At 38.1% G+C, this 24,293-nt stretch overlaps 1 protein-coding gene across 2 annotated transcripts; it reads left to right on the top strand.

Moving 5' to 3' along the window:
* Positions 1-525: 525 nt before the first annotated feature.
* On the top strand, positions 526-23,876 carry LOC103340296 (Phosphatidylinositol 3- and 4-kinase family protein with FAT domain-containing protein). 2 transcript variants are annotated; one of them, XM_016796292.2, is made up of 35 exons: positions 526-981; positions 1,320-2,086; positions 2,240-2,365; positions 2,462-2,547; positions 3,259-3,367; positions 4,566-4,661; positions 4,753-4,815; positions 4,918-4,977; positions 5,607-5,675; positions 6,514-6,595; positions 6,772-6,824; positions 6,936-7,001; positions 7,080-8,312; positions 8,897-9,901; positions 9,974-10,309; positions 10,642-10,900; positions 11,002-11,224; positions 11,623-11,998; positions 12,369-12,518; positions 12,606-12,827; positions 12,968-13,189; positions 13,592-14,245; positions 14,684-14,941; positions 15,040-15,387; positions 16,308-16,789; positions 16,866-17,292; positions 17,626-18,924; positions 19,345-19,605; positions 19,688-19,978; positions 20,076-20,549; positions 21,057-21,488; positions 21,758-22,036; positions 22,293-22,850; positions 22,957-23,166; positions 23,437-23,876. In XM_016796292.2, exons 1-35 carry the CDS (start codon positions 924-926, stop codon positions 23,554-23,556), a joined length of 11,754 nt encoding a protein of 3,917 aa, XP_016651778.2. In that variant the 5' UTR covers positions 526-923; the 3' UTR covers positions 23,557-23,876. The 2 variants fall into 2 exon arrangements, with proteins under 2 accessions (XP_016651778.2, XP_008241909.2); XM_008243687.2 differs by having other exon boundaries at positions 6,903-7,001.
* Positions 23,877-24,293: the final 417 nt, after the last annotated feature.

Raw genomic sequence — 24,293 nt, 5'->3', positions numbered from 1 at the left:
GAAAGGAAGAAGAAAAGACAAAGTAGAGAAGAGGAAGAAAGAAAAAAAAGGACACAAGTTTTAGCCTTTAAAAAATATTAGAATTTATTTATTTATAGGTCAAAATCTGTAATTAAATTTAAATATTAGAATTTTATTTGTTTTATTTGTATTTATTTTCAGGTCAAAATCCTTAATTAAAATTAAATATTAATATATATATTTTTAGTCCGATGCAACACCAAACATAAGTCAGTACTTTAATATAGCTAAGACCAAACTGAGGAACTAATCTAAGACAGTTCCAGAATTTAGTCAATTCCATCGTCCCAAACGATCCCTAGGTGTGAGCGATGAGCAGATGCTGGGTACAAATATAACTTCTCTCCCGGCCTTTTATCTCAATAGCAGGTCCCTAAACCCTAAACCCTTTGCAAATAAAATCAGCCCAATAACTCAATATCAGGTCCCTAAATTAAATTTGGGCCTCTAACGGTTTCAGAGTCCGTTAAACCACTCTATAAAACGGCTTTCGTCCCTGCAAACTCCTCAACGCAATTCCCCCCAATCTCGAGTCCTCGAGGACACGATGAGAGAGAAACATAGAACACTGTCAGCGTAAATAACATAACATACAGAGAAATTACAAGACCATTTCCCGAGCATCACTCGAAAAAGCCCTAATTTCCAACATTGAAATTCAATTTCTCCTCCGTTTTATCCGTACGATATCTTCCATTTTAGACCAACAGCAGTAAGTAGGAGAGCTCCGGTTGCTTGGAGTGCTTCTTGAAGTAGAAGAAGAGGAGGCTGCAGAGTCGCGCCGGGAGCACTTTAATCTGAGCAACCAGAGTCTTTGAAATTTGGTTTCGAAGCTGTGCGTTTCGTGTTTTTCGCGGCAAAGCTAGGGTTTTTTGGTTGCTTTCTGCTTGTTCTACTAAGCCATGAGTCCGGTTCAGAATTTCGAGCAACACGCTCGGCGTCTCGTCGAGATTGACCTCCGTACTTTTTCTCTCTCACTCTCTCTGAAGCATAATTCAACTATGGTTTTGAACTCTTAAACCTCCCTTAGCTTCTGAGCAAAAGTTATATAATTTTGATAAAATTTAATCAAACGAGCCCTTAATATGAGAATCATATTCATCTTCCTGTGCAAAATTTTAATTTATTTTCCAGTAATGCAGGTCCTATTGAACCAAGCATGTCCTCTGTATTCACACCCAATAGTATAACAAAACAAAACAGCTCAATTTTGATTTGATTAATTATTGATTTAACTACGTTTGAACGAAGGTCTTGACGATGTTCTTGTTTCTTTTGTTCCTTCTTTTTTGGAACAGCAATTCAGGCAAGGCTTCAGATGGCAATGGAGGTTCGGGACAGCCTAGAGATTGCGCACACTGCCGAGTACTTGAATTTCCTAAGATGCTACTTTCATGCATTCTCAGTGATTCTTCAGAAAATTACAAAACCACAGTTCACGGATAATCCCGAACACAAGCTCCGAAACATCGTGGTGGAGATTCTCAATCGTCTCCCCCACAGTGAAGTACTCCGTCCTTTTGTCCAGGAACTCTTGAAGGTCGCAATGCAAGTACTAACCACTGACAACGAAGAGAATGGCTTAATATGTATCCGTATTATCTTTGACCTCCTTAGGAACTTCAGGCCCACTCTGGAAAATGAAGTTCAGCCATTCTTGGACTTTGTTTGTAAAGTTTACCAAAACTTTAAGTTGACGGTTAACCATTTCTTTGAAAATGGGGCGGTGGGTGGGGAAGATATCAAGCCTATCGATACTTCTTTAGATCAACCATTGAGTGGTAGTATCGGCAGTATCGGTGGTGGTGGAATTGGGGGTGGCGGTATTGGTGGTAGTGGGTATGCTGGTGGTGGGCAGCTTAACCCCAGTACACGTTCTTTCAAAATTATAAACGAGAGTCCCCTGGTGGTCATGTTTTTATTTCAGTTGTATAGTCGACTTGTGCAGACCAATATTCCTCACCTGTTGCCTTTGATGGTTGCTGCTATATCTGTTCCTGGCCCTGAAAAGGTTCCGCTTCATTTGAAGACTCATTTCATTGAGTTGAAGGGTGCACAGGTGAAGGTAAGCAGGTGTTTCTGTTGAGTTTATATGTATTAAATGTTACACGAGCAGGGCACTGTTGTTTGTTACACTTGTTTAATCATTTAATTTTTTTGTCCAACCCGTCCAGGTTTTTTCATGAGTTTTTACTAATTTGTTTCTTTTCCATTGCAGACAGTTTCTTTTTTAACGTATCTTTTGAAGAGCTTTGCTGATTATATCAGACCGCATGAAGAAAGCATATGTAAAAGCATAGTCAGTTTGCTAGTTACATGTTCAGACTCTGTATCAACTAGAAAGGTAAAAATTCTTGTCTCTTAGTTTATTTTTCTCCGCTTGGATCTTTTTATTCTTCCGTGAATGTAAGTCTGAATCATAAATATTTTATGAATACAGGAATTGTTAGTAGCCCTAAAACATGTTCTTGGAACGGATTTCAAGAGGGGTTTATTTCCTCTGATTGACACACTATTGGAGGAAAGGTAACACTGTTGACTCAATCATATGGTGACCTCTAATTGCCAAAACAATGATACAGAAAGTTCATTGTCAAGTTGAGTTGGATAAATGCAATATCTTTATATAATGGAGAAAAGATATTCTTGTTAGTAGTCTTAAAACATGTTCTTGGAACAGATTTCAAGAGGGGTTTATTTATTCTGTTATGTATTCATGGTTAAACAAAAGCATCATTTTGAAGAGATGTATATAAAACTGCTGCTAATGGACAGATGAATACCAAAATTTGACACGTAGTGTAGATAATAGAATTACTCTTTTAATTTTATGGGATCCTTTGCCCCCACCTAAACGATCCTTCTGCTGGAAAGTTCATGTTGGTCGCCATCAGATTGAAATATTTTTTTGGCCGACATGTTGAATTTTAGATTAAAATATGTTAAGATTTTGAATTTTATTAGGGAAAGGGCCACGACATGATTCTCCCCCAAATCTGCTTCCCATGTGGGCAGTTTTTTTCAATCATATTTGTTGTTTTTGATAATGCACAACCTTCCACTGGACAGAACTATAATGTTCATTCCCACATTTCTACTTTGGAGTTCTTCCTGACTTTTTAACTTTCAGATACAAATAAGAATTAGCTATTCCTCCTGAACTTAGAGAAGATAGAATATTGTTATAGCTGACTATGCTTCGATTTTTTTAGCCCTTTTCTTCTTTAACCTTTTCAGGGTTCTGGTTGGAAGTGGTCGAGCCTGCTTTGAGACATTGAGGCCATTGGCATATAGTCTGCTTGCAGAGATTGTTCATCATGTTCGTGCAGACCTTTCCTTGTCACAGGTATTTCCTTTACGTGATATCTAATGTAAAACCAGTGTTATCACTGTCTTGGCTTTGATGAGGCTCAATCCTATTTATCATTGTACAACTTTCATTCACTGTGTATCGTACGGTTGTACATCTTTATCATCATCCTCCATGGATGAATTTCAGGAATTACCTATGTTCACTTGATTGTTGCACTTCTGCAAAGTGAGAGGATAATGATGGTTTCGTAGTTGATGGGTGGGAGTTTCATGGTGATGTTTGTTTTGCTAGTCTTGTGTCTGTAGTTGGTTTGCCTTATGTGTTGTGCTTAGTCTTAGGTGGACAGTTTGCCCATCTCCCTTTTACTTAGTTTCTTTGTTGTGAAGGTCATTGTTCCTATCTAAGAAAAGTTGATTCAACCTGAATCCTTGAAGGAACTTTCTTCATAGTTAAGATATATGGCACTTACTGGTTGTCCTGCATTATGATTATGCTTTCAAATAAGTCTTTTATGACCCAAAGTAACCTTCCTTTTGTTGGATTGAGAAAACACAGAATCAATCAATTTCCATGTCATACAGGAGGGTATAATGCCTATAAAGCTGTTGGAGATCTGAGTGGCAAGATTTATACAGTTATTCATGCCCGAAGAGTCTTGCTACTACTGTATTTCAATTTTATCCTCTTATCATATGCTTTTGTTGTTGTTGTTGTTGTCATGATTTCTTATCAAGTTTTTATAAATTTGAGAACTGAGGTAAATACATGATACTGTTAGTATGTACACTGAAATTGGAAATGAAAAAAAGGAAGCGACGATGTCAATCACAGGAATTCGTATGTTGTGGATTACTTTTGATTATACTTCTTCTATTTCAGGCTTTTATTGGTTGTTTTCTCTTTAGGCGATGAACTGCAATGCTCAATTTGGGCCTTCTAGAAGAATATATGAAAGGATAATCAACCAATTAACAAAAAGGCATAAGACAAAGGATAATTAACTTAGTTACACATACTTTGAATTGTAATTTATCTCAAGTGTCAGCATTTGCTTGTTTAACAGGTTTTTGTGTTTTTTATTTTTATTTTCCGTAATGGTCAGTGGCTCATTTGGCACTTTGTTTCTGTTTTAATTTGATTGCTTTAAAATTTGATTTTTGTTGATGTGTATCTTCACAGTTTTCATCATAACTTAAATTATCTTCTAACATACTTACATTATGTGCTGCAGTTATCCCGAATCATATACTTGTTTTCGAGCAACATGCATGATGCTTCATTGTCACTGAGCATTCATACTACTTGTGCTCGCTTGATGCTGAATCTGGTGCATATGCTAACTCTATTATTCAAGAGATTTTGCAGTTTTTATTTTCATTTGGGTATTCAGTTATATTTATAAATTTGTTGGTACACAGGTGGAGCCAATATTTGAGAAAGGTGTCGACCAACCATCTATGGATGAAGCACGGATTCTATTGGTCTGAGTTGCAATCTAACTGTTTGCCTAGAATGGTTTGAATTGGTAAACTTTATGAGTTTTCTCTTTCTTTTAGCTTATAAAATATTATGGTTCTTTGAAGGGGCGTATATTGGATGCTTTTGTTGGAAAATTTAGTACTTTCAAGCGGACTATTCCTCAGGTAATCTTTGACTGCTGTAGATTTTCTCAACTGCAAGGGTCTCTTCTTTATTTGATATTTTTGTTTCATGTGGAAGCTTTTGTCTCGTCATATGGGCTATGTATTAGGATATATTTTTGCTAACCACTTTAACCCAAGGTCTATTATCACCACCCTTCTTAATACTTGACACATGTCCATAGGCATAACCATGGTTAACTTTTTACTTTGTATTTATGGAACCGTGGTTATGCATATGGACACGTGTCAAGTGTTGACAAGGGTGGTGAGGATACACCTTGGGTTGGGTTAAATTGGTGAGCAAAAATGCTCTCCTATGTATTATACATATATATATATTGTCTTTGTATGGTTTATGTGCTGCAGTAAAGGAGTTTTATGTTACATGTCATATTGTCTGTAGCTCAAATAATTATCTTCTTGGTTTCCGACAATGTATTGAAATAATTTGGTTAATTATGTTTTGGGAGTGGTTGGTAGTCAATTGACTGTTATTAAGATGCTATTGGCTTTTGAGGTTCTTTGCATTTGCTGAAATCCATCTTATCCAGATGCTAATGATCTTGGTTGATTGATTGTTGTATCTTCCTTATTTGTTGATACTGACGTGTCTCTGTATTTCCTGATAGCTGTTGGAGGAGGCTGAGGAGGGAAAGGACCGTGCTACTCTAAGGTCAAAGCTTGAGCTCCCTGTGCAGGTAGTTTTGACAACTTCTCTTTGAGATTACTGTTTGTGTATGCATAATTTGTTTTATGGTTTCTAGTTGTCCGTTTAATTTTTTCTTGTACTCTCCACCTTTAATTTTTTTAATGCTAAAATACATCTTTTTTTTTCCCTTCTAAATGCTAACTATATATTATTCCCTATGTTACACTTTAAAAGGTCATAAAAATGGTATTAAATATGTTCATCATTGAGGATTAAGCCGGTGGATTTATAAATGCTTTTCAGTTGCTCATGGAATCTAAAAGCCTTCAATTTCCTTTTTAAAATTTTCTGCAATTATAAAGACATTTGAGAAGGACATTGCAGGTTTTGAAGGGTTTAAAATACTGCTGACATTAATGCATTTATTAAGAAAGTTAGATTGACATTCCTTTTGATATGGAAGAAAATGTAGACATATTGGGTGTATTAGAAGAATAACTTGAAAATAGATATCCATGCTTCGAAGTTTGTCTACTTGCTTTTTGTCCAATTCTTTAATTGCTTGATTATATAGCCACCGCACTCCCTTTCATAAAACATGGCATTTACAAATATACAAATTTATAAATAAACCCAATCCTAGACATGTATTTATAAAAAAACCCAAGCACTATTTAAACATAGAAACACACCCAAAATCAACCCCAAAGTCAACTTTTTGGGTGTGTTTATAAATGAGTTTTGAGTGTGTGTAATGATGGGTTTTGGGTGTGTTTATAAAGTGTTTTGGGTGTTGGGTTTTTTTATAATTTCAACCTCCATTTTGGGTGTTTTAGTGAAACTCCCTTAAAAATAAATAAATTCTTTGGCATATCATTTGTTTGCAGGCAGTTTTGAATTTGCAGGTCACTGTCGAACATTCTAAGGAAGTCAATGATTGTAAACATCTGATTAAGACATTGGTCATGGGTAAGTGATCCTTAGTGTAATTTTTTTTTTCTGTGTCTCCAGTTATAGATTATAGTGTTACTTGTTTAAAGAATCTGTGATCTTAAGTTTCTTACACTTCTGATATGTTCTTGAGTGGTATTGCTAATTTTTTTTTCCTTCATGCGCTGATCAATCTGTGCTCCATATATTGTCAGGAATGAAGACTATCATATGGAGTATTACCCATGCGCACTTGCCGCGATCACAGGTATTATTAACTATGTCAATAGTTTGTTCTGAGTTGCTTAACATTTGTTATCTTATGCGACATTTCTGATGGTTTAAGGTTTCTGCTTCCACCCATGGAACACACCCACAGGTGCTTGTTTCACCATCATCTAATTTACCAGCGCCTCAAGCATTTAAGGGGATGCGAGAAGAGGAGGTATTTACAGATTGAGTTATGAATTTTGGGGTTTGTTTTGTGGTTTGATTCACTTGGTCTGACTTTGGTCTTGGGTAGGTTCGAAAGGCTTCTGGTGTTTTAAAGAGTGGGGTGCATTGCTTGGCTCTCTTCAAGGAGAAGGATGAGGAGAGGGATATGTTGCAACTCTTTTCCCAGATTCTGGCTATCATGGAACCTCGAGATTTAATGGACATGTTCTCGTTATGCATGCCTGAGCTTTTTGAGTGCATGATTTGCAACAACCAATTGGTTCACATATTCTCTACACTTCTGCAAGCCCCTAAAGTATATCGGCCTTTTGCAGATGTTTTGGTTAATTATCTTGTAAACAGTAAACTTGATGTTCTGAAGCATCCAGATAAACCTGCAGCAAAACTAGTATTGCATCTCTTTCGGTTCATATTTGGCGCAGTTTCAAAGGCGCCTTCAGATTTTGAACGTATTTTGCAACCTCACGTGCCTGTTATAATGGAAGTTTGCATGAAAAATGCTACTGAAGTTGAAAAGCCTCTTGGTTATATGCAACTTCTTCGCGCAACGTTTCGAGCACTGGCAGCATGCAAATTTGATCTTCTTATGAGGGATTTGATTCCTATGTTACAACCTTGTCTTAATATGCTATTGATGATGCTTGAGGGTCCAACAGGGGAAGATATGAGGGACCTTTTACTGGAGTTGTGCTTAACCTTGCCTGCACGCTTAAGCTCATTGTTACCACACCTTCCCCGTCTTATGAAGCCTCTTGTTTTGTGTCTTAAAGGAAGCGATGATCTCGTGGGCTTAGGTTTAAGAACACTGGAGTTTTGGGTAGATAGTTTGAATCCTGATTTCTTGGAACCGAGCATGGCTAATGTAATGTCTGAGGTGATTTTGGCCCTATGGTCTCACTTGAGGCCTGCTCCCTATTCTTGGGGTGCAAAAGCATTGCAACTCCTTGGCAAGCTAGGAGGTCGTAACAGGCGTTTTCTGAAAGAGCCCCTTGCACTTGAGTGCAAGGAGAACCCAGAGCATGGACTCCGTGTGATTCTTACATTTGAGCCTGAAACCCCATTTTTGGTGCCATTGGATCGATGCATTAATCTTGCTGTGGTAGCTGTTATGCACAAAAATGGTGGAATTGATACGTTCTACCGAAAACAGGCTTTGAAGTTTCTTCGTGTTTGCTTATCATCTCAGCTTAATTTGCCAGAAAAGTTTACCGACAATGGATGCACACCTAGTCAGTTGTCAACTTTGTTAGTTTCTGCAGTTGATTCTTCTTGGCAGCGGCCTGAAACATCAGGAATAAAGGTTGGTTTGGTTAATGTTATCACTTTGTAAAGTGCTGAATGCTGAGCCTGCTAGTGATTTGAACCTCAAGATAATTTTTTTATTTATTGTCTTTTATTGTAATTTTATTCACTGTTGGCTTTGAAGTTGGAAAAATGATGCTCGAACGTTGATAAACATTTTTGGGATCCTGTTATTGATCTGCACTGTGGGTCCATCTTTGTTCTTTAGCACTTTACCTAGAACATGCTATGAGTTAATGCACAAGTGAACTCCATGTATTAGAATATACCTATGTGGGTATTAATTATCTGTATTATACCTTGACTTTTACACCTTAGTTTATTATGTCTCATCTTTTAGAAACTTTATTGTCCAGATATTCCCCCCCTTCCCCCAACCAATTAAAAGTAATAATAATAAAAGAAAAAGAATACTCTGTTAATGGTTAGATGCGTTTTATTTTCTTATTGACTGTTGCAATTTCTTTTCTTAACCTGTCCTTTAATTTTCTTCCCGCTGAATTTTTGTTTTCAGATACCCCACAATGGGAAATAAAATAGAAAAATAGTATTACATTATAATAAATTTAGACATAATTGCAGGCTGACTTAGGTGTAAAGACGAAGACCCAACTTATGGCTGAAAAGTCAGTTTTCAAGATTCTCTTAATGACTGTTATTGCTGCCAGTGTGGAACCAGATTTCCATGACCCCAAGGATGACTTTGTTGTCAATGTATGCCGCCATTTTGCAATGATGTTCCATATTGATTCATCCTTAACAAATACTGCAGTTGCAACTGCTACACTTGGGGCCCCTATGCTTTCATCAAATGCCAATGTTGGTTCCAGTTCCAGGTCAAAGAATAGTAGTTCATCAAACCTCAAAGAGTTGCACCCTCTGATATTTTTAGATGCTCTAGTTGATGTGCTAGCAGATGAAAACAGGCTCCATGCCAAGGCTGCACTTAGTGCTTTAAATGTTTTCTCTGAGACACTTCTCTTTCTTGCTCGCTCAAAGCATGCTGATGTGCCAATGTCAAGAGGCCCTGGTACTCCAATGATGGTCTCTAGTCCGTCATTGAATCCCGTATACTCTCCTCCTCCAAGTGTCCGCATCCCTGTTTTCGAGCAACTTCTGCCCCGTCTTTTGCATTGTTGCTATGGGACAACATGGCAAGCGCAGATGGGAGGTGTTATGGGACTTGGTGCTTTGGTTGGAAAGGTTACTGTTGAGACCCTGTGCCTTTTCCAAGTAAGAATTGTGCGTGGTTTGGTATATGTTCTTAAAAGGCTTCCTATTTATGCTAGCAAAGAGCAAGAAGAGACGAGTCAGGTGCTTACACAGGTTCTTCGCGTAGTTAATAATGTTGACGAAGCAAACAGTGAACCACGCCGGCAAAGTTTTCAAGGAGTAGTTGATTTCCTTGCCACAGAATTGTTTAATCCAAATGCATCTGTTATCGTCAGAAAGAATGTGCAGTCATGTTTGGCACTTTTGGCTAGTAGAACTGGTAGTGAGGTATCTGAGCTGCTTGAACCATTATATCAAAATTTGCTTCAGCCTCTTTTGGTGCGATCACTCCGGTCAAAAACTGTTGATCAACAGGTAATCTATGTTGCTAATGGTCATTAGTGGGATTTGTTGAATTTCTTTTTGACTTGATCTGGTGGTATACAGGTGGGAACAGTTACAGCTTTAAACTTCTGCCTTGCCTTGAGGCCACCTCTTCTCAAGCTGACTCAAGAATTGGTTAATTTTCTCCAAGAAGCATTGCAAATAGCTGAGGCTGATGAAACTGTATGGGTTGTGAAGTTTATGAACCCAAAGGTGGCAACATCACTAAACAAGCTTCGAACAGCCTGCATTGAGCTACTCTGTACTACTATGGCGTGGGCAGATTTCAAAACTCCAAATCATTCAGAACTGCGTGCAAAGATCATTTCCATGTTTTTCAAATCTTTGACATGTCGAACACCTGAAATTGTTGCTGTGGCTAAGGAAGGCTTGCGACAGGTCTTGTTTCCTTTTAAATTAGTCAATCTATATGGTTTTTGCTCTTGTCTTGCTATAATACATGTCTGAATGTATAATGATCGATGACTATGATGATTATCCTAGGAAAGCACTGGCCTCTGTTTTTAGGTTTCACATTAGGGATCACTTATCGTAGCTTGTCTATTTGACTGGTGATGTTACTTATCTGTCTATCATGTTTTGTTTTGGTTTGTTAAGACATGGTGGATGATTTATAAAGTTGGGGTTTTTTAAGAAGTCTTTTTATTATTTTTAAATGTACTCTATTCCATTTCTTATAAGAAAACAAACTCTACTCCATTGCTATGCAGGTTATTAATCAGCAGAGGATGCCAAAAGAACTTCTGCAGAGCAGCCTCAGGCCTATTTTGGTGAACTTGGCACATACGAAGAATCTGAGCATGCCTCTTCTGCAAGGTCTGGCCCGTCTTCTTGAACTTCTGTCCAATTGGTTTAATGTTACCTTGGGCGGCAAACTGCTGGAACACCTAAAGAAATGGTTAGAGCCTGAAAAACTTGCACAAAGCCAGAAATCATGGAAGGCTGGTGAAGAGCCAAAAATTGCAGCTGGTAATATATTTTTGGTTGTCCACTTTTGGTCATCAGTTCTTGTATACCTATGCATATGCATGATTACAGATGATATGATGTCAAATTTGTGTTCTTTTCAGCTATTATCGAGCTTTTTCACCTTCTTCCTATGGCTGCATCAAAATTCCTTGATGAACTTGTAACCTTGACTATAGAATTGGAAGGAGCACTTCTTCCGGGACAAGTATACAGTGAGATTAACAGTCCATATCGTCTTCCACTGACAAAATTTTTGAATCGCTATGCAACACTTGCAGTTGATTATTTTCTTGCTCGCTTAAGTGAACCAAAGTACTTCAGGAGGTAATGTGTGGATGCAATATACATTTACATATATAGTTATGACCTCTTGGCCATCATTAACCATGAAATCCATGGTCACTAGCAATTGGATCAAAATATGATGGTTGACATTAATTCCCAAAAGTAAAATACTGGACTTAAAACAAATTTGAATGCCAATTGTTGAATTTTGATCCAGCGGTTGGTGTCCATGGACGTTTTCATGGTCAATGGTGACCAAGTGATCTAAAAACTCCCTGCCTCTATAAGTAAATGTGTATGTCTCAATATATTGAGAGATGTATTTATCCTATCACTATGATGAAATTTTCAAATATGTATAAATCTCATGGAATTTTGTTTCTAAATTGCCAATTCCCTTTATGTGCATTTATTTGATTTTTTCATATAATCTTTAGGTTTATGTATATAATCCGATCGGATGCTGGCCAGCCTTTGAGAGATGAACTTGCTAAATCACCACAGAAAATACTCGCAAGTGCTTTTCCTGAATTTTTGCCAACTGCTTCGGGATCGTCAACTCCTCCTACCGCTTTGTTGGGTGATGAAGGTCTTGTTAAGCCTGTACCTGATAGTTCTAATCCACCATCTGCACATCCTGGTGCAACACCAGATGCTTATTTTCGGGGACTTGCACTTATCAAAACTTTAGTCAAATTGATACCTGGCTGGCTACAGAGTAACCGAATTGTGTTTGATACCTTGGTACTTGTTTGGAAGTCACCTGCAAGACTATCTCGTCTACATAATGAACAGGAGCTGAACTTAGTGCAGGTTAGTTTAATGGCTTGTTATACAGAAGCTGTATACTTTCTTTGTTGGTTATCTATTGGTAATTTTTTATTTTTTGAAAATTAGCAATACTATTGGGTAATATTAAGATAGGGGAAACCCACCAACTTTGTCTCTTATGCGAAATATGTGACCTTTTGAGGGTTTAATTTCTTTTTTTCCCCCCCGAATACTTCTTGCTGTTTGGAGTGTTGATACATGTTGAATTTTGCTTGTTGAAATATCAAATATCACTTTTGATTTGCTGTTAAATTTTTTATAAATTTCTCTCCGTTATTGTTTAACTTTCTGTGTGTATCAATTAATATGCGTCATCAGATCTTGTTTGTTTTCTAATGTTTCTAAAATGCAGGTTAAAGAAAGCAAATGGCTTGTCAAATGCTTCCTGAATTATTTACGACATGACAAAACAGAAGTGAATGTTCTCTTTGATATACTCTCCATCTTCTTGTTTCATACTCGAATTGATTTTACATTTCTGAAGGAGTTTTATATCATCGAGGTACTTTGAATACGGGTTCTTTAAATTTACGTCGTTTTTATGTTATTTGTGTTGAATGTTTGTGAAACAATCATTGTCTCTTTTCAGGTTGCAGAAGGATATCCACCTAACTTTAAGAAAGCACTTCTCTTGCATTTTCTAAATCTTTTCCAGTCAAAACAACTTGGCCACGATCATCTGGTGGTTATTATGCAAATGCTCATTCTTCCGATGTTGGCTCATTCCTTCCAAAATGATCAAAGTTGGGAAGTTGTTGACCAATCTATTATAAAAACGATTGTTGATAGACTTCTCGATCCTCCAGAAGAGGTATATTTTTTGAAAGAATTAAACGTCTCCATCGCCCCTATATCTTATCTTATTTTCTTGGTGCTGTTTTTAACTTGTCCCTATTTTTTGGGCTGAAGTTCATTTTGTTTCTATATCTTACCAATTTCATACTTCCGTAGGTTTCTGCTGAATATGACGAGCCCTTGAGAATAGAACTTTTGCAGCTTGCCACTTTGCTTCTCAAGTATCTGCAGAATGACCTTGTCCATCATAGGAAAGAACTTATCAAATTTGGTTGGAATCATCTCAAACGCGAAGATAGTGCCAGTAAACAGTGGGCATTTGTAAATGTTTGCCACTTCTTGGAGGCCTATCAAGCCCCAGAAAAAATCATACTCCAGGTATGGCACATTATGGACATGATATCAATTTTAATGTCCTGTTGGCACAAGGTTTTAACCTGTTATTGGCATTGAGTTTTACTGCTTTGGAAATTTAGGTTTTCATGTTGTATTTGTCATGTAAAAAGATCTCAGTTTTTGTGTTTATTATTTATGCTGACACAATTTTGCTTGGGAATGGGAATGGGAATGACATCAATACTTTAATTCAAAGCAATTTACCAAATATTGGATTGTTAGTGTGGTCTATTTATACTTGTTCTCTGTCAAACTCGAGCCCATGAGCATGTGATGAGAGCACTCACAACCCAAATATGCTCATGACTTTGGGTTCAAATTGAGTAATTTATTAAAATGAAAGTTATCTTAATTTAGTATCTGGGCGTTGATTTGAGAATGCAGGTTTTTGTAGCACTTCTGAGAACTTGCCAGCAAGAGAATAAAATGCTGGTCAAGCAGGCCCTCGATATACTAATGCCAGCACTGCCACGTAGGTTGCCGCTTGGAGATTCTCGCATGCCAATTTGGATACGGTACACCAAAAAAATTTTGGTCGAGGAAGGCCACTCAATCCCTAATCTGATTCACATTTTCCAGCTTATTGTGCGCCATTCAGATCTCTTTTACAGCTGTAGAGCGCAATTTGTACCTCAGATGGTCAATTCTCTTAGTCGCCTTGGATTGCCTTACAACACTTCTGCAGAAAACAGGCGTCTCGCAATTGAACTTGCTGGCTTGGTGGTTGGCTGGGAAAGACAAAGGCAAAATGAAATGAAAATAGTAGTAGATGGTGATGTCACCAATCAGAACAGTGAGGGTTTTAATCCAGGCCCTGCTGGTGCTGATCCTAAGCGCTCTGTGGATGGGTCTACATTTCCTGAAGATTCAACGAAGCGTGTCAAAGTTGAACCTGGTCTTCAATCCCTCTGTGTGATGTCTCCTGGTGGTGCATCATCAATACCTAATATTGAGACTCCTGGATCTGCTAGCCAACCTGATGAAGAATTCAAGCCAAATGCTGCTATGGAGGAAATGATTATCAATTTCCTTATAAGGGTAAAGTCCTTTCAACTCATTACTTATGTTTTCATGTATGAGCGAGATTTTTTGAAAATACTTTATTTTTGTATTCAATACCTCATTAATTTGGCGTATAGAAGAAACCTCTAAGCTTTCTGGCGGTGATGCTCTCCATCTTGGCACTCCTTCCATGGATGTTCTGGACAAAGAAAAAAGATGACTGCTATCTTAGACTTTGGCATCTTTTACTCAATAAATAATTCAATTTTGTTCTATGGTGGTTTTTGTTTCTCTAGGTTTATAGTACAAGTGTTATATGTAATTGAAGAGGTAATTTTTCATTAAGTCGCTGATGATGAGCGTGACAGAGTCTCTGTACTTTTGTTTGTAGTTCCATGTTCTGCATCAAAGCTTGTCATGATTTGTTCATTTGATAGTTAATTGTCTCAGCACTTTATTGACTTTTGGAAACAGGTTGCCTTGGTCATAGAGCCTAAGGACAAGGAAGCAAGTACTATGTACAAACAAGCTTTAGAGCTACTTTCACAAGCTTTGGAGGTGTGGCCAACTGCCAATGTTAAGTTTAATTATTTAGAGAAGTTGCTTAGCAGCATTCAACCTCAGTCCAAGGACCCTTCCACAGCCCTCGCGCAGGGCTTGGATGTTATGAATAAGGTCCTAGAGAAGCAGCCACATCTATTCATCAGAAATAATATCAACCAAATTTCTCAGGTATGTTCTTACACTGTCATCTGTTTTTCTTTTTTACAAAGTCTAATATTACCTAGACTTATGCACTCAACTTCGGTGGTGTTGGCTTTTTTGGACAGATTCTTGAACCATGTTTCAAGTATAAACTGTTGGATGCTGGAAAGTCATTGTGCTCCCTGTTGAAAATGGTCTTTGTTGCTTTTCCTCCAGAAGCAGCTACTACACCACAAGATGTGAAGCTATTATATCATAAGGTTGATGAACTAATACAGAAGCACATCAATACTGTTACAGCTCCTCAAACATCGAGTGAAGAGAGCACTGCTAATTCAATTAGCTTTGTGCTGCTTGTGATTAGAACCTTGACAGAGGTGCAGAAGAACTTTGTTGATCCTTACATCTTGGTTCGTATTCTTCAACGCCTGGCACGGGATATGGGGTCATCAGCAGGTTCTCATTTGAGACAAGTATGTATCTGTTTTCTCATATGTTTACCTCTTTCATGTTTCATAAATTAATGCTTCATTAAGGTGAAAATTTTATTTGATTCCTAATCTTTATTATTTCTTATTTCTCTTTGTTTGCCTTGCCGCTATGTGGATTACGCTTCCTATTCTGTTCATATCAGCTGTCATCAATGTGCTTTTCTTTGTTTCTTCTTGTTTGGTCACTGTTTTTAAAACACAGCATTGTGTTCTCTATTCTTGGTGTTTGAATTTAGATTTTCTGTTCCATGCAAGTAGTGGGACGGTTCTATAAACTTTATTTGTGTGCATAACCATTTAAGATATGAAGTATATATTTTCTCTTTGTTTTTCCCCTGTTGTTTTTTTGGTTGTGGGGGTATGATAAGTCATCACATGCAATTTGCTACATTAGAAATATTCTTAGAAAGTTACATTTATATGTATGAGGCAAACTTTACTGCTAAAGTTTGATCGAGTTTTGTACAGTAAGGCTCTGAGGCTTCATTCAGGGGTAGAACCATGACAAAAAATCAACCCAAGCACACATGTGATTTGACATAATTGACCTTTGTCTACTGATTCTTTTTTTCTTTTCAACTATAGAACAAACTGTCGTCTCTGAGATTTGAACTGAGGCCATCAAAGTAGAGACAAATGCCACTAACTAAATGGTCATTGTTAATCTTTTCTACTAAAGAGGGCGCTGGTATTAAGTTGTAGTGTTTATTTTTTTATGTTCAGCCCCCGTAATGAACTTAATTAATCTAGAAGGGTTTAATACATTTCCGTTATTTTCCAAATGATTATATTTTGGAATGAACATTTGTGTTTATAGTTTGTTTTATGATGTTTTAAAATTTGATAACATCCCTTCTCTCTTTCATTGAATTACAAATAGCGAAAATTGTCTTCTATTTCAGGGTCAGACAAAAGATCTAGATTCTGCAGTCTCCTCTTCTCGTCAAGGTGCCGATGTTGGAGCAGTTATTTCTAATCCGAAATCTGTGCTAGATTCTGCAGTCTCCTCTTCTCGTCAAGGTGCTGATGTTGGAGCAGTTATTTCTAATCTGAAATCTGTGCTGAAACTTATTAGTGAAAGGGTCATGATTGTTCCAGATTGCAAAAAATCTGTAACTAACATATTGAATACCTTGCTTGCTGAGAAAGGTACTGATGCTACCGTGCTGCTTTGCATACTTGAGGTAATAAAAGGGTGGATTGAAGATGACTTCGGAAAGCCAGGCACATCTGTCAGTTCAAATGCTTTTCTCACTCCAAAGGAAATAGTTTCCTTTCTTCAAAAGCTTTCACAGGTTGATAAACAAAACTTCTCAAATGCTCTGGAAGAATGGGACAGTAAATATCTTCAGCTTCTCTATGGATTATGTGCAGATTCAAATAAGTAAGTAATATACTTCTGTTCACTTTTGTTATACTTGAATAAAATGAGATAATTAAATGATTTGATCGATGTGCAGATATCCCCTATCCCTGCGTCAAGAGGTGTTTCAGAAAGTGGAAAGGCAATTCATGCTTGGTTTACGGGCAAGAGATCCTGAATTCAGGATGAAATTCTTCTCGCTTTATCATGAATCTCTGGGGAAAACATTGTTTGCTAGGCTTCAGTACATTATTCACCTCCAGGATTGGGAAGCCTTGAGTGATGTCTTCTGGCTCAAACAGGGCCTTGATCTTCTTTTAGCAATCTTAGTCGAGGATAAAGCTATTACTCTTGCTCCAAATTCTGCAAAGGTGCCACCACTTCTGGTTTCAGGTTCTCCAGACCCGTCCGGGATGCAGCACCAGGTCACTGATATTCCAGAGGGTTCCGAGGATGCTCCTCTAACAGTTGACACCCTTGTTCATAAGCACGCGCATTTTTTGAATGAGATGAGCAAACTCAAGGTAAGGCTGGTGCATTATTTGTACATTTGGAGAAACTATTCTGTGACTGCAGCACCATGTCACATGCTGACATGGTGTTACGAGTCCCATTACACGTTATAATTTGGATGGACTTGTAATACCACGTCAGCATGCCATGTGGTGTCAGAGTCACATACAAGAATGTATAGTTTCTAGCATCTCCCCTCTCCCACTCTTGCACTCCCAGAGTTTGTTACTAATTAATTCTGCTTTGAAAGTCGTGGGTGATAAACCATATCTCTCGACAAGCTTGAGTTATTGATTGATAGTCTGACCTTTTTTTTTAATTTTTTAATTTTTCCTCTGTTTTAGGTGGCTGATCTTATTATCCCACTGAGAGAGCTTGCTCATATGGATGCCAATGTCGCATACCATTTATGGGTGTTGGTGTTTCCCATTGTCTGGGTGACCTTACACAAGGAAGAGCAGGTTGCACTAGCTAAACCAATGATTACCCTCCTTTCAAAAGATTATCATAAGAAGCAGCAAGGCAGCAGACCAAATGTTGTGCAAGCCCTTCTGGAAGGGCTTCAGTTGAGCCACCCTCAACCTCGGATGCCAAGTGAGCTCATTAAATATATTGGAAAAACTTACAATGCATGGCACATAGCATTGGCACTGCTGGAAAGTCATGTTTTGTTGTTCACAAATGATGCAAAGTGCTCTGAGTCCCTTGCTGAACTTTATCGCTTGCTCAATGAAGAAGATATGAGGTGTGGGCTGTGGAAGAAAAGGCCAATCACTGCAGAAACTAGGGCCGGTCTTTCGCTAGTTCAGCATGGCTACTGGCAGCGTGCTCAAAGCCTCTTTTACCAAGCAATGGTTAAGGCAACTCAAGGCACATATAACAATGCAATACCAAAGCCCGAGATGTGTCTCTGGGAAGAACAATGGCTGTGCTGTGCTACTCAACTTAGTCAATGGGATGCATTGGTAGACTTTGGCAAGAGTGTTGAGAATTATGAAATACTACTTGACAGTCTTTGGAAATTGCCTGATTGGGCATATATGAAGGATCATGTAATGACAAAGGCTCAGGTGGAAGAAACTCCAAAACTTCGGCTCATACAAGCATTTTTTGCGCTTCATGAAAGAAATTCCAGTGGTGTCGGGGATGCTGAGAACATTGTGGGGAAAGGTGTAGATCTTGCCTTGGATCAGTGGTGGCAGTTGCCACAGATGTCTGTCCATGCCAGGATTCCTCTTTTACAGCAATTCCAACAGCTAGTTGAAGTTCAAGAGTCATCTAGAATTCTTGTGGACATTGCCAATGGAAACAAGCTTTCTGGGAATTCCGTAGTTGGTGTGCACGGAAATCTGTATGCTGATCTCAAGGACATTCTTGAGACTTGGAGACTGAGAACTCCAAATGAATGGGATAACATGTCTGTTTGGTATGATTTACTACAATGGAGGAACGAAATGTATAATGCAGTCATAGATGCATTCAAAGATTTCACGACAACAAATAATAATCTTCATCACCTTGGTTATCGTGACAAAGCATGGAACGTCAATAAGCTTGCCCGTGTTGGTCGTAAGCAAGGCCTATATGATGTTTGCGTGATAATACTTGAAAAGATGTATGGCCATTCAACGATGGAAGTGCAGGTATTTAAAAATATAACAAATATATTGTATTGGGCTTAGGAAGACATCACTCTTACTTTTTTACACCCATCAAACAAGTACAAGCAAAAACATGTGTGTTGAACCTTTATGGGCATTTACTGCAAGCCTAGAAGACCCTTTATGAATGACTTTATTCTGGGGGTTACTAGCTGAGTTGTTGAAAGCCCTCAATTTATGATTTTTCGTTTCTTGCATTTGGTTCTTGTAACTTCTAACCATGTTCATTATGTTAACGTATCAATTTGAACCTTCTGGAGGTAATGTTGCATGAACCTTGTCCTCCTGAGCTTGTGTTTTGTACTTGTTGACTGTACTACGTTATTTTGGTAATTTTCTTTCATAAACTACTTTCGTTTTAATAGATGCAGGTTTCTAATCCCTTTCCGTGTATGCTACCAGGAGGCCTTTGTTAAGATAAGAGAACAAGCAAAAGCTTATTTGGAAATGAAAGGAGAGCTTGCCAGTGGTCTCAATTTAATCAACAGCACTAATCTGGAGTATTTTCCTGTTAAACATAAAGCAGAAATATTTCGTCTGAAGGGGGATTTCTTGTTAAAGTTAAATGACTCTGAAGGTGCTAATCTTTCATACTCCAATGCCATCAGCCTGTTCAAAAATTTGCCTAAAGGATGGATAAGCTGGGGAAATTACTGTGACATGGTATTTCATGTTTGTGCTTCAAATGTATTTAATAATATTGGTGTTTTTATTTGTGAGGACTTATCTAAACTATTTTGCACAGGCTTACAGAGAAACCAATGACGAGATGTGGTTGGAGTATGCTGTGAGCTGCTTTCTTCAAGGCATCAAATTTGGCATATCTAACTCAAGAAGTCATCTTGCTCGTGTTTTATATCTTCTCAGCTTTGATACTCCCAATGAACCTGTCGGGAAAGCTTTTGATAAATATCTTGACGAAATTCCGCACTGGGTCTGGCTTTCTTGGATTCCACAGCTCTTACTTTCTTTGCAGAGGGCAGAAGCTCTCCACTGCAAACTCGTCCTACTAAAAATCGCCACTGTGTATCCGCAGGTAAAATGTCCTGTTATATTTGTGAAAGGAGAAGAAATTTAAAACAGTACTTCTCTTCCAACAGAAATATTGATGTTCTCTTGCATTAAAATCTCAGGCTCTATATTACTGGCTGCGCACGTATTTGCTTGAACGACGCGATGTTGCAAATAAAACTGAACTTGGTAGTAGAATAGCAATGGCTCAAAGGATGCAGCAAAGTGCCTCTGGTGCCAGTGCTGTTTCAATCGGCTTAGCTGATGGGAACGCTAGAGTACAAGGTCATAGTGGCAGTAACTTATCCTCAGACAACCAAGTTCATCAAGCTGCTCAATCCGGTGGCGGAATTGGTTCTCATGATGGTGGAAACTCTCATGGGCAAGAATCTGAAAGGTCCACAGGTGTCGAGAGTGGCATCCATACGGGGAATGAGCAACAAAGTTCTTCAACCATCAATGATGGTGGTCAAAGTGCATTAAGGCGCAATGGTGCTCTGGGTTCAGTACCTTCTGCTGCAAGTGCTTTTGATGCTGCAAAAGATATAATGGAGGCTCTTAGAAGCAAGCATACTAATTTGGCTAGTGAACTCGAGGTGTGATATTTCCGTCTCATATTTATGAAATTAAATATTTGATTTACTTTTGTTATGTAGCAGTTTTACTTTATATTTTTTTATTAGTAAGTCAATTTTATTAATTTTAATTAATGGAGATCGAAACTTTAACTCTTATACAACTACTGTCTAAGGCAAATCCATAAAAGAATCAAAAGAGAGGCTCCATGTGATCCAAAAAGACAGGGTGAGCAGAATGGAATGCTTCAGGACTCTAATTGCGGCCTTTGGATTCTCAAATCATCTAAAAATGTTCTTTTGCAATTCACACCAAGGGAGCCATGTGATAGAACGACCTACTAACATTCTATTAAGACAAACTTTTTGTGTTGCTAAGAAGCTAGCCATACATGGTATACCAAAGTGTTTAATCTTGTTTAAGACTGCTCGTATGGAGAAAGCATATTGAAGAAAAAAAGGAGTCATATCTTGGTCTTTTTGATCAACTAGATGATATATTTGTTTCTTTTTTCTTTCTGAGTGCAGACTCTGCTGACTGAAATTGGTTCAAGGTTTGTCACTCTGCCAGAGGAGAGACTTCTAGCTGTTGTTAACGCACTGCTTCATCGATGTTACAAGTACCCAACTGCCACAACAGCTGAGGTTCCCCAATCTCTTAAGAAGGAGCTCTCTGGTGTTTGCAGAGCTTGCTTTTCACAGGATGCTGTGAATAAGCACGTTGAATTTGTGAGAGAGTATAAACAGGATTTCGAGCGTGATCTTGATCCTGGGAGCACTACTACTTTCCCGGGTACCCTCGCTGAATTGACTGAGCGGTTAAAACATTGGAAAAATGTCCTCCAGAGCAATGTTGAGGACAGGTTTCCAGCTGTCTTGAAGCTGGAAGAGGAAAGCAGGGTGTTGCGCGATTTCCATGTCGTTGATGTAGAGGTTCCAGGACAATACTTTAATGATCAGGTAATCAAATCAGTATTTGCACATTTCTGCTCCTATCATTGGGATCCTGGCTTTATTGTTTATTCATTATGATTTAACTGATTGGTCTTCCTGTATGACTCTGTCATTGGATAAATGGAGATGGTAGTATCCCAAGCTGATTCTGTCATGTTAAATGACTGTCAAGCTTCTTAAAAACAAGCCAGTTTTATGATCAAGTTCATTCAATATTCTATTTGATTTCTCAATGCATTTTCTTATATAAAAAAACATGATTGTAATGATCGCAGGAAATTGCACCCGACCATACAGTAAAGTTAGACAGGGTTGGAGCTGATATACCAATTGTGCGAAGACATGGAAGTAGTTTCCGTCGTTTGACTTTAATTGGCTCGGATGGATCTCAACGTCATTTTATTGTCCAGACATCTTTGACTCCTAATGCTAGAAGTGATGAACGAATATTGCAGCTTTTCCGTGTGATGAACCAAATGTTTGATAAGCACAAGGAATCAAGGCGACGCCACATTTCTATTCACACCCCAATCATCATTCCTGTTTGGTCTCAGGTTTATCCCCATACACATTTGATGGAATTAGATTTTATCTTCCCTCTCTTGTGTGTGTGTGGAAAAAGGAAAGGGCAGGAAATTTGTTCCGGCCATGTATATAAAGCATGTGTGATCATTTGACTTATCTACATTTAATAGTATAGCCACTCATACATAATCACTTTTTATAACTTCCGCCTTGAAGACATCTCAGCAGTTTATAGTCAGTTTGGGATTCAGTTCCCCTTGTACTCAACTATTGCTGTATGTGCAGGTCCGCATGGTAGAAGATGATTTGATGTATAGCACCTTTCTTGAGGTGTATGAGAATCATTGTGCAAGGAATGACAAGGAAGCGGATCTTCCCATCACCTATTTTAAGGAGCAATTGAACCAAGCCATATCTGGCCATGGCCAAATCTCACCAGAAGCTGTCGTAGACCTTCGCCTCCAAGCTTATAATGACATAACAAGAAATCTTGTAACTGATGGCATTTTTTCGCAATACATGTACAAGACTCTGCTAAATGGCAACCATATGTGGGCTTTCAAAAAGCAGTTTGCCATCCAGCTGGCCCTCTCAAGTTTCATGTCTCTCATGCTACAAATTGCTGGGAGGTCGCCAAATAAAATTCTATTTGCTAAGAACACAGGCAAAATATTTCAAACTGATTTTCATCCTGCATATGATGCAAATGGAATGATCGAGTTTAATGAACCAGTACCATTTCGTCTTACGAGGAACATGCAAGCCTTCTTCTCCCATTTTGGAGTGGAAGGTCTCATTGTGTCTGCGATGTGTGCTGCTGCACAGGCTGTTGTTTCACCTAAAGTGAGTTTTTTGTTGTTCAGTATGAGGATTAATCAGATCTAAGTTGAGAATGAAGAAAGAAAAAGAAATTATTTGTATTCTAATTCTCAATTTTCCTATATTGCAGCAAAGTCAACATCTGTGGCATCAGTTGGCTATGTTCTTCCGTGACGAGCTGCTGTCTTGGTCTTGGAGAAGACCCCTTGGCATGCCTATGGCCCCATTTGCTGGAGGGGGTAGCATGAACCCCGCTGACTTTAAGCAGAAGGTCATCACCAATGTCGAGCATGTTATTGGCCGGATCAATGGAATTGCCCCACAGTACTTTTCTGAAGAGGTAAGTCAGGGCCTCTAATCTTATAGTAGCATAGAGCTTTGTGTCACTTGCAATGATGTCAATTAAATGCCTCTTGAAATGAGAAGAAAAAAAATTGCATTCTTTCCCTTTCCCTCGTCTTTTCAAATAGACTTCAGGACAATGGTGGGCTGAATTTTTTTTTTCTTTAATTTTTTAGGTTTTATTGGTTTTCAAATTAGGTTCAGAATCTGGAAATGATTGCTAATTTAACCGCCCCTAAGAGTGTGTTGTGTTTTCTGCTGCATTCAGGAGGATAATGCCATGGAACCACCACAGTCGGTGCAGCGCGGAGTGACCGAGTTGGTTGAAGCTGCCTTGACTCCGAGGAACTTGTGCATGATGGATCCGACGTGGCACCCCTGGTTTTGAAGTTAGCACCGGAGGTTTTAGAGTTAAAAATATGGTATATTTTGCTCGGACGGTTTCCTGTTGTAAATATTTATCGTGTACATATCGGTGCTCTTATAGTGATTTTGAGAAGTCATTCCCTATAATTATATTTTTGACTCCCAATTTGGAAAGAATTGAGTGGGATGTTGAATATGTAAATCACAAATTCATATGTAAATCACATTTAGGAGCAAAGATTTGGTTCTAGGGTTTTAGGTATCTCATTGACGAGGATCCATATATTATACAAATGAAATGCGTCATCGTTCCTTTGCAAGGAATTTAGTTTTTGGTTAAAACTATATTTGAGATATCATTTCTTTCCAGTGATCTTTTATATAGATATATTATTTCCTTTCTGTAAATGGATGAATATTACCGCAATGGGTAAAACCAGGGCAACAAACAAAGAAACAAAGAAACAAAGATCAAGCAAACAAGAAAAGGTTCTTATTAATCAACAACAAAAACTACCGAGAACCAAAGGAGATTTTTTCAGGGTTATATTTTCCTACTCCTCTTGTGTCCATCAACTCTCTTTTGTTTTTTAATATTTTTTTATTATTATAAAAAAAATAAAAAAAGTGTAAGCAGATAAAAGAAGAGTGAGAACATACAATTTTCAACAAAGAGTGTAAATGCACAAAAGATGAGTGAGAAAATCAGCTCCCTTTGTTTTTTGAAGTGCTGCTATTTCCACCTATGTCCTATTTTCC

Source organism: Prunus mume, linkage group LG8 (assembly GCF_029339155.1).
Source record: "Prunus mume cultivar Tortuosa linkage group LG8, ASM2933915v1, whole genome shotgun sequence".
In the NCBI taxonomy this organism is placed as follows: Eukaryota; Viridiplantae; Streptophyta; class Magnoliopsida; order Rosales; family Rosaceae; genus Prunus; species Prunus mume.
This window is presented reverse-complemented; position numbering and strand designations above follow the sequence as displayed.